The sequence below is a fragment of the Pteropus alecto genome, unplaced genomic scaffold (assembly GCF_000325575.1).
Source record: "Pteropus alecto unplaced genomic scaffold, ASM32557v1 scaffold68, whole genome shotgun sequence".
Taxonomy (NCBI): Eukaryota; Metazoa; Chordata; class Mammalia; order Chiroptera; family Pteropodidae; genus Pteropus; species Pteropus alecto.
The window spans coordinates 9,095,990-9,106,074 of record NW_006441386.1 but is presented as its reverse complement, the minus strand read 5'-3'; the positions used below and the strand labels follow the sequence as shown (position 1 = coordinate 9,106,074).

At 51.0% G+C, this 10,085-nt stretch overlaps 2 protein-coding genes across 2 annotated transcripts; one reads left to right on the top strand and one right to left on the bottom strand.

The window, feature by feature from the left end:
- Positions 1-374: 374 nt before the first annotated feature.
- MEPCE (methylphosphate capping enzyme) lies at positions 375-5,095 on the top strand. Its single transcript, XM_006918627.3, has 4 exons — positions 375-2,658; positions 3,861-4,079; positions 4,252-4,378; positions 4,499-5,095. Exons 1-4 carry the CDS (start codon positions 1,003-1,005, stop codon positions 4,549-4,551), a joined length of 2,055 nt encoding a protein of 684 aa, XP_006918689.1. The 5' UTR covers positions 375-1,002; the 3' UTR covers positions 4,552-5,095.
- Positions 5,096-5,895: 800 nt separating this feature from the next.
- Positions 5,896-7,180, bottom strand: PPP1R35 (protein phosphatase 1 regulatory subunit 35). The gene is made up of 4 exons (XM_006918626.3): positions 6,816-7,180; positions 6,483-6,735; positions 6,266-6,402; positions 5,896-6,153 (listed from the first exon to the last, which is right to left on the bottom strand). Exons 1-4 carry the CDS (start codon positions 7,044-7,046, stop codon positions 5,980-5,982), a joined length of 795 nt encoding a protein of 264 aa, XP_006918688.1. The 5' UTR covers positions 7,047-7,180; the 3' UTR covers positions 5,896-5,979.
- Positions 7,181-10,085: the final 2,905 nt, after the last annotated feature.

Sequence of the window (10,085 nt, the reverse complement as noted above, 5' to 3'; positions counted from 1 at the left end):
GGGGGGGGGGGGGGTTAAGATGACCTATAGTATTTTACTGACAACAGTTCATAGGAAGACGGTCAGTATGCTCCGCTCCTTCCCTTCCTCTACTTTTAAGGTTCACTCTTCAACCCCTCTGAAAACCTAAATAGGTGGGCAAGGAGGGGGTCGGAAGACAACCAGGTCATGAATAATTCATGAGGGCCACCCCGTTGCTTAGCCACGCCCCTCCGAATCGTGCTGACGCACGTTACGTGTATTAAACCTGAGGAAGCGACGTAACAGTCCCCGCCCCTAGAACGGAGGGCGGGACATCATCTCCAGCACGTGCTGCATCTACCAGCGCAAGCCCAAAAGGGTATGCGCAGGCGCTGCCCACTAGGGGGAGGAAGGAGGCGGGGTAGGGAGGTTGTTGGGTTTAGAGCCGGGCGGAGACCGCTGAGACTCATTCCTGAGGAACAAGGGTCGGGTGTCAAGGAGACCTTTTCACACCAGCTCCAAGTCCCCCGCCTACGGTGGGTGGGATCGCGCGGTAGAGACAAAGGATATCACTAGGGACGAACGTAGCTGCTAAGGAAAGTAGGGTGTCAGTTTGGGGTGGTGGGATTTGGGGGGTTGTGGGGGGGCTGTATTTAAACTCCCGGAGCCGTTAAGTTGGTTCGTACTCGGATGCGCGCGCGACCAGGGTGGTGGCGGAGTGCGCATGCGTGATTCCGGGGCGAGAGGAACGCGCTCCAGCAGTGCGCGCTCGCGGCGAATCGGTAGTGGGAAGGAAGGAAGGGGTCGGCGCACGCGCGGTTCATTCCTTGAGTTATTAGATTCTCGCAGGCATCTTGTTTTGGTCTCGCGGGCTAGTGGGGCGCGCTTTGGAGGAGGCGCTTGAGCGCGAGACTAGGCGAGAAGAGCAGAGCTGCGCGCGCACTCGGGAAAGGGGAGGAGAGGGAGCGAGGTCTAAGAAGGGGGGTTAAGCCCCCTGGCCCCTCCTCATAGCTCTCGACTGGGACGGAATAAGGGGAGGAAATGATCGAGATGGCGGCGGAGAAGGAGCCGTTTCTGGTGCCGGCCCCACCGCCGCCACTCAAAGAGGAGTGGGGCGGAGGGGGCGGCCCCTCGGTGCAAGCGCACCGAGAGGCCGCCTCCGGGGAGATCCGCGGCGGGACGCAGCGCGGGCCGGCCCCGCGCGCACACACAGCCGGAGTCCTGGCTTCTGGGACCGGCAAGGAGAGCCCCGGGGCTACATCCTTCCCTCGGGGCGGCCAGTCTCAGCAGCAACGAGGGGGCGGCCCCCAGGCGCACGGGGAGGCCCGCTTGTCGGATCCCCACGGGCGAGCCGCTCCCCCGGACGTGGGGGAGGAGCGACGGGGAGGGGGCGGAACAGAGCTGGGCCCCCCTCCTCCGCCTCGACCGCGTAATGGCTATCAGCCCCACCGGCCCCCTGGGGGAGGTGGAGGCAAGAGGAGAAATAGCTGCAATGTAGGAGGAGGTGGTGGAGGCTTCAAACATCCGGCCTTCAAGAGGCGCCGGCGGATTAATTCGGACTGTGACTCTGTGTTACCCTCCAACTTCCTCCTGGGGGGCAATATCTTTGATCCACTGAACCTGAATAGTCTCCTGGATGAGGAAGTGAGCCGCGCACTCAATGCAGAGACCCCTAAGTCATCCCCGCTTCCAGCCAAGGGACGAGATCCAGTTGAGATTCTCATCCCCAAAGATATTACTGACCCGCTCAGTCTCAATACTTGCACTGATGAGGCCCAAGTAGTTCTTGCTTCACCGCTCAAGACTGGTCGGAAGCGGCATAGACACCGGGGGCAGCACCATCAGCAGCAGGCAACTGGAGGGAATGATAGCCATTCTGTGTTGCCCACAACCCCTCTCACTCCCTCACTCCATGGGGAGGGCACCCCACAGCAGCAGCGGCATAGGGGCCAGAACCGGGATGCCCCCCAGCCCTATGAACTCAACACAGCCATCAACTGCAGGGATGAGGTCGTGTCTCCCCTTCCATCTGCCCTACAAGGTCCCTCAGGCTCCCTTTCAACCCCTCCAGCTCCCTCAGTTACCTCTGCACCCCCGTCTTCCTCCTCACGACATCGAAAACGTCGCAGGACTTCTAGCAAGTCAGAGGCAGGGGCTCGGGGTGGAGGCCAGGGTCCCAAGGAAAAGGGCCGAGGGAGTGGAGTAGGCCGCCACCACCTCCACCCGCTACCTGCAGCAGGCTTCAAAAAGCAACAGCGCAAGTTCCAGTATGGGAATTATTGCAAGTACTATGGCTACCGCAATCCTTCCTGTGAGGATGGGCGCCTTCGGGTGTTGAAGCCTGAGTGGTTTCGGGGTCGGGACGTCCTAGATCTGGGTTGCAATGTAGGCCATCTGACCCTAAGCATTGCCTGTAAGTGGGGTCCATCCCGCATGGTGGGCCTGGATATCGATGCCCGGCTCATCCACTCGGCCCGCCAAAACATCCGACACTACCTGTCTGAGGAGCTGCGTCTGCCACCCCAGACTTCTGAAGGGGACCCAGAGGCAGAGATTGAGGAAGGGACCACAACCATCCGAAAGAGGAGCTCCTTCCCAGCCTCACTGACAGCCAGCAGGGGTCCCATTGCTGCACCCCAAGTGCCCTTGGATGGAGCAGACACATCAGTCTTCCCCAACAATGTTGTCTTCGTCACGGTAAGAAGGTCTTGGGATAGGTGCCAGGTATGAAAATGAGATTAAATGGGAATGTGACGGGGGAAGGTTATCAGCCAGAGGGGTTTTTGTGCATGCAGCTGTCACTAAGAGAACCAGATCTTCAAGAGAAGAGTCTGAATCTGCAAATGATTCCGCTGGTGTCTCCCCTCTTATAACCTGGAAAGGTGGAGGCTCTACCTGGGCTCCTTTCTCATGACTACTAATCCCCAAATGGGATCTGACTCTTTTTGCCCTCTTCCCAGCCTGGACAGTAATCCAGACCAGTGTACCTTTTCCTTGGGGGCTACAGCTGATGCTCGCTAGGGAATTTGGTCCAGATGGACACATGTCCTCCAACCTACTGAAGGTGCACGAAGGGATGGGTGTCAGATCTGGAATGTCTTGGGGTGGGGAAGGACTAGGATAGTGGCTGATTAATATTTACAGTTTTTGTCTTTTGAAAAATGGACCTTGTTTCCATTATAGTTGGTTGAAGAGTGTCGGTGGTCAGGAACCCAAGTGACTTGGCCGTAGATCATCTCCCATGTTGATGCTAGATAGTGGGATGGGGAGGAGTCAGAGTCCTATGCAGGAAGAGAAGGTAACATGTCTTCAGCGTGTTCCCTGACCACACATCGCTCCCCATAAAATGCTCCAGTTAGGCTGTCTGCAGGAATAGTATTGGCAGTGTATTGGTTTAAGCCTAGAAGAAAGGACATTCCAGAGAGTGGTAAGGAGCTTATCTAGAAGATTTCCCTATACAGGATAGGGCTCTTCACTTCCATGGAAGAAGGAAAATAATCCTGCATCTTTACCAGCCCCAACTACAGGGAAGGACCTACAGATCTCCCTTTCGAGTATGGGTTAGAACCCTTTGCATAATGTTGAGTCACCCAGCTGAATGTTTGTGGACGGTCTTGGAGGAACCCCAGCATTCTCTTTGCAGTTTCACCCCATCTTTGGGGATTTCATGGTTACTTTGCTCAATTTAAAATTACCCAGGCTCTCTTTTAACGTTCGATTGGTTTACCACCAATCACATGCAAGAAAATGAAACCCAAAGAGGGCACCATTTGGGAATTAATCTGAAGGTATCACAGATGATGTGGCCAAAGGCTGAAGTGATGCTGCAGGATGAGTTGTGTGGGAGCAGTGGTTCTTTTAATGCCTCTACTGACCTCACCCCCAATTTTTGCCTACAGGGTAACTATGTGCTGGATCGTGATGAGCTGGTGGAGGCTCAAACACCTGAGTATGATGTGGTACTCTGCCTCAGCCTCACCAAGTGGGTGCATCTGAACTGGGGAGATGAGGGACTAAAGCGCATGTTTCGCCGTATCTACCGGCACCTACGCCCTGGGGGCATCCTGGTCCTGGAACCCCAACCTTGGTCATCTTACGGCAAGAGAAAGACTCTCACGGTGAGTTGGGGTTTTCAGTGGAAATTGGGGATATCCTTCCTTTAGTTGAGGCAAGAAGTGCCTCAAGGAAACAGAACTTCCTGAACAAGGTGAAAAAGCCTCCTGGGTGGACATTATTCTCCGCCAAGAATGAAGGCAGCAAACTGAAATGGTCTCCTGCTCTTGTCCCTAGGAAACAATCTATAAGAACTACTATCGAATCCAGCTGAAGCCAGAGCAGTTCAGTTCCTACCTGACATCCCCAGAGGTGGGGTTCTCCAGCTATGAGCTTGTGGCCACACCACACAACACCTCCAAAGGTAAGGCTGGCTTATTTTGTTGGGGGAGGAAGGGAGGCTGATCCTGGTCAAGAGGGTACAGACCCGGTGGAGTCTTGAGGTCCTGCCAGCCCCTCCTGATTGTACACTCTCTCCCTTCAGGCTTCCAGCGTCCTGTATACCTATTCCACAAGGCCTGTTCCCCCAGCCACTAAGTGGCCCCCTGAAAAGAAAGTGAAGAAGCTGCCCGCTGCTCCTAAGGACCTGGGAGAGGAAGAAAGTATCCCACAGTCTTTCCTTTCTGGCTCCAAAAATAGTGTCCTTTCTTGGATCTGCAAAGAAAGCTTTTCCTACTTGCTGCCCCAGCGTCCTCCCTACACCTCAGGCACCTAAGCAGCAAGCCCAGCTATGTTGGAGTTAGCACCGTCTTCCTCTCCCCCAGCCCACTGGGCTGCATGGCATGGACTGTTTGCTGACCTGTTCTCCTAGGGCATGGGAGGTAGGGGGTATCAAGTTCTCTAACCTCTTCCTCCTGTTCTTCTAAGGAAAGATTCCCATTTTCCTCAGCCCTTGTCCCTAGCTACGTTTCAGTGGACCATGAATAGAAGGACTGAGAGTTAAGAGTGGGGAGCTCGGTGAGGAGGCACGCAGGTACTGTGAAAATCCTTCCCTCTGCTGTCTCCCATTGGGAGAAGGGATTGGGTTTTGAATGTAAGAACAGCACAATAAACTTGTTTAGGGCAGTGGCCCCCACACCTATGTCTGGTATTTTCTGCTTCCTCTCTGCCCAAAGTAGTCTCAAGGTTTTTCAGTGGTTGTGAAGACTGGATTGCTAGTCAGATCTACACCCAAGTATAGAGAACTCTAGTCAGGAAAAAGGGTAGTATAATGCAAATTGTGATGTTAAACTTGAGCCCATATATAACCCCCCCAACCCCCCAAAAAAATTTTAACAATTTTGTGTGTGTGAAAGCTTTGGCAGAAGGCTAACTTTGGAAGTTAACAGTGGAGTTGAAGTGGAGCTAGAAAAAGGCACTTTAGACCAGACCACCTCCTTGCTCTAGGGCCTACCTGCCGCTCACCCTCCTTTTTTGTGCAGTGGAACAAGACTAATAGGCAGTTTAACTTAACGTGAAGCTCTTCAGTGGCTTGTCAAGTGTTCCATGAGCCTTGGACATTTGTTCAAATATTGAGCACTCGGGTCAGGTGTAAAAAGGGCAAGGCCCTTGAAGGTAAAAGCAAGGAGGTAATTTAATAACTGGGTGCTAGTGGCTGCTTTGCAGATTTCTTGAGCTGGGTAATGAAGGCTTCCCTGAAGTAAGCTTCTTAGACCCACATGTTAAAGTGATCAGAAATAGGTCGTGCAAAGGAACAACTGTGATATCAAAAACAAAGGTGGCAGCTGTGACAAGTCGAGATGTGGAGAGGGTATTCTAAACTCGACTTGGACACTTTTTTACTTTTCATTACTGAGTTCCTTAAAAGGCCAAAAACCTGACTTCTAAGCAGCTTCCGACCTGGGGCTTCACCCCATCTTAACGCTCCCAAGAAAAGTCCCATTTGTTAGCAAAACCACTTTATTCTGATAGTTTTAACACACCCACGTAAAAAATAGGAACTAGCTATTCAGGGAGTCTCCAGGTCTACGCTTCCCATTTCCTCAGTGTCCGATGCATGAGAAAGGTATCCTCTGAAGGGCGGGGTCGGAGTTGAAGCCGGAGAGGGGGCAGACCGTCCAGGGTCAGGTGTGGAGATTCATAAAATAATGTTTCTGGGTCACACAGAAACGTCATGTCTGGCCCTGGCCCAGGTGGCTCCTGTTGGTTTTGGAGCCCAAAGCAAAGTTACACTCGGGGAGAGGAAAGAACCCGCGGCGGACAAGGGATAAGGGGGGCGGGGGGGAAATGGACTCAAGCCCAGGTCCCTCACCTTTGGGGGAGGGGCTCGGGCCTGCGGCGACAGGAGCGCCAATTTCTCCCTCAGCGCAGCGTTCAGAACCTGTTCCTCCGGCACCTGCAGACTCACCAGGTCCCGGAAGAGCCGCTTGGAACGCGGCACGTTCAGCCCTGAGACCGCAGGGAGGGCGGAGGTGAGCGGAGCCTCTCACCTCCACTCCCGCGCCCTGCCGGCCGTCTGCACCCCTCACCCTCCGCCACGTTCTCCTCCAGGCCACAGCGGGTCTGGAACGACTTTCTCAGCTGTTCCTCCACGGCCTTTGTGGCATCGAACTGGCCCGCGGCTACGGCCCGCGCGGCCTGCAACTCGAGACTCAGGGCCAGGCTGCTCTGCTGCGCGGGAGCCACTAGGTCTTGCGGCGCCGCGGGCTTCTCGCTCTGTGTGGCGACGGCCGGCACCCTCTCCGACCCGACTGGGGAAGGCGGCGCCAGGCGGAAGCGGACCTGGGAGCAGAGAGCAGGACAGTGAAGAGGTGGGCGTAGGGTCGTCGGCGGGCTGCCGGCCAGGCCTTACGCCACCTCACCTGCCGCCCCTTGCGGGCCCCACCGCGCCGGTCTGCCCGCCCCTTCCGCCGCCCTGGGCTGCAGTTCGGCTGCTCAGGGCTTTCGGACAGTGGGCTCAGGCTCAGGTCCAGGCCGGGCTCAGGCACCGGGACTGCGGGCTCTGGGGCACGAGGTTCTGGGGGCGACGCTGGTGCCGCCACGGCCTCTTCCCCTTCCACTGACATCAGCTCTGACTGCCCACAGCCCATCATTTTGGCGTAGCTGCAGAGGTGCGGGGTCGCTAAAAATCAAGGGGCACGGGCTACGGGCTTAACACCTCCTCTTCCCGGCCCCTCCCAGACACCGCTACCAGAAACCGTTAGCCCCGCCCTGTTGGCGCTCTGAATCGTCATTTCCGTTGCTCTGCCTCGTGTCCCGCGGAGGGCTTCCGCCCTCAGAATCTCTGCCCCGCCCCTAGGCCGGGGTTTTAGAGCTGAAGCCAGTGGGATCCCTACGGGTCCTCATCAGTACCAATTTTGTCTTTCGAAATCTGCGATATGGCGTCTTTCTCCCGGCGGAGTCGTGGCTTTGCTTCTGTTGGAGTCGTTCCTCCCTGTCGGGGCGCCAAGTTGGACAGCGTTAACTTAACTATCCAGCTTCCCCGCATTGGACCTCCCTACTCCGTGCCTTCACAGCATCTCCAGGTTTTCCGTCGCTTCCGAGCTAGGCCCAGAGCTCCCCATTCTGAGCGAGGGCAGGGCTTCCTCACCACAGCTCTGGACTCCTTCCCGGGAATCTGAGCGACTGTGGTTGTGCGGGCGTTAATTTCCTCACCCTTGAGGCCTTTTATGACTCTTTTCTCTTCGAGGGTCCCCTAAAATATTTATAAAAATAGATATTTGTTGAGTAGTTTTGAAAAAGAAGGGCGCGATTGATTTATCCGACCATTGGACTGCAGAGCAGAAGACGAGCTCTTGCTCTTTTCATATGTGCCTTGGGGAAGGTCCTCTCAATTCCGTGTTTCTTCTTGCGTAAAATGTACTAAATTGGGTTCACGGCCCTTGAGGCTCTCCCCAAATGAGTTAATAGTCAACAGGCATGTTCGTGAACGAGTTTCCACATTCTTTATCTTCCCAAGAAATGCTGTGGAAAATCGGATAGAGCGGATAGCTTGCCCTCATTTTACAAAAAAGTTTTCAAGGATCTCAGTGGTGGAACACTAGACACTTTTCCTGCTAAAGTCAGGAATAAGAAAGTGTGCCCTCTTCATTTGTGAAAGCGAGTAGGGAGGTACAAATGTAAATAAGTAAGTACTTATATTTTTTTTAATGGAAGTATAACTCATTAACAATTTTAATGGTTACTTTCTTTGAGAAGGAAAGAATTAAATGAAGGGAAAAGAAGCTAGACTTTGAATGTACTTTAATTTGTGTATTTGACTTTGGAAAGCTGTGTTTTACCTGATTGTGCGATAACATTTTTTTTAAATTTCTAAAAGTTGGAAGTAAAATGAAACAAATGAACCTAAATGTATATCTAATTGGTTACCTAATTACACAGAAGGGAACTCTTCTAAATGACTTGAAAACACACTGATTTAACTGTACGTCCAAATATCTACCCCTAAGGACAAAATTAACTGCCATTTAAAAAAAAAAACTACAAAATCTTAAGTTGTATTCAGTAGTCATATTGTTGGGACTAGGTGAAAATGTGTAGGATAAAACACAATTATGTTGATCATATCAGAACTGGAATTTTATAGGAGAAAAGAGCTGCCGATTTAAAATCAAGGATGTTAAGTAAATTCCCTGTAGTCTTGGATTTAATTGGGAAGTATCTGTATGAACTCATGGTATACTTTAGCTTAAATTAAAAAGTATATCCTAATCTGTCTACTGAAAAGCCCTTACAGACGGTGATGGACTCAAAAGCACTCCTGGCCACCAGAATATGGTAGCTAATTCCATATCCCTGGGCATTTGAAAACCTCTACACAAATGTTCATAGTAGCTTTATTCATAATAGTCAAAATATCTTTCAACAGGTAAAGAGTTAAAACTATGGTACATCTATACCATAGAATACTACTCAGCAATCGAAAGGGATAAACTAGTGATACAACTTCGATGAATTGCCAAGTTATACTGAGAAAGAAAAAAAAAGCCAACCCCCCAAAATTATATGTTGTGTGGTTTCATCTACATAGCATTTTAGAAGTAAAAAATGTTTAGAAATGGAAAACAGATTTAGCAGTTGCCAACTGTTAGGGACTAAGTGGAAGGGGTGGTGGGAGGGAGGAGGTTGTGGTCATAAAAGGGCAACACCAAGGATCTTGAGGTGTTGTCTAACTGTTCATTTCCTTTACTGTCATGGATGCAGGAATCTACACAAGTGATAACATTGTACAGAACTTAATACATACAAAAAAATGAGTTCAAAATTGGAAAATATGAATAAGATTGGTGGGTTGTATAAATGTCAATATCCTGGTTGTGATAGTATAAGATAGTTTTGCAAGATGTTACTGTCTTAGTCTGTTTATGTTGTTAGTACCATAGACTGGTGGCTATAAAGAACAGAAATTTATTTCTCACAGTTCTGGAGGCTGGGAAGTCCAAGATCAAGGTGCCGGCAGATTTGATGTCTGGTAAGAAACTTTCCTGTTTTATGGACTTCTGTGTTCTCACTGTCTTCACATGGTAGAAGAGGGCAAGGGAGCTCTCTGGGGTCTCTTTTTTAATGTCACTAATCACCTAATCACCTTGCAAAAGCCCTACCTCCAGTTACCAACACATTGTGGATTGGGTTTCAACATAACAAATTTTGAGGAGATACAAACATTCAGTCTATAGCAATTACCATTGAGGAAAACTAGGGAAAGTGTGAGAGTGACCTTTCTGTGTTATTTCTTATAACTCCATTGAGAATCTACAGTGATCTCAATAAAATTAATTAAAAGAAATGTTGGGGTTGAAAAAAGGAGCAATACATGAGTGTGAGTGGATAGAGGAAACAAGATTAGCCAAATGTGGATGATTGTTAAAGCTGGGTGATGGGTACATGGGAGTTTATTCTAATATTTACTTTTGTATATATATGAATATTTCTATAATAAAAGCTTTTTTCTGTTTTTGTTTTTGTTCTTTAAAGGAGGCTGAGGTAGCTTTGGCACACAGGAAGTGTTAGAGCTGAAATTTGAAACAGTCCTCCCCACCCCACCCAGGCCTTGACTGTGCTGGTGGATATAAAGGCCCTACAGGAACCCTAGGTGTAAATTCTGTAAGCCTCATTCCTCAGCCTTAAAATCT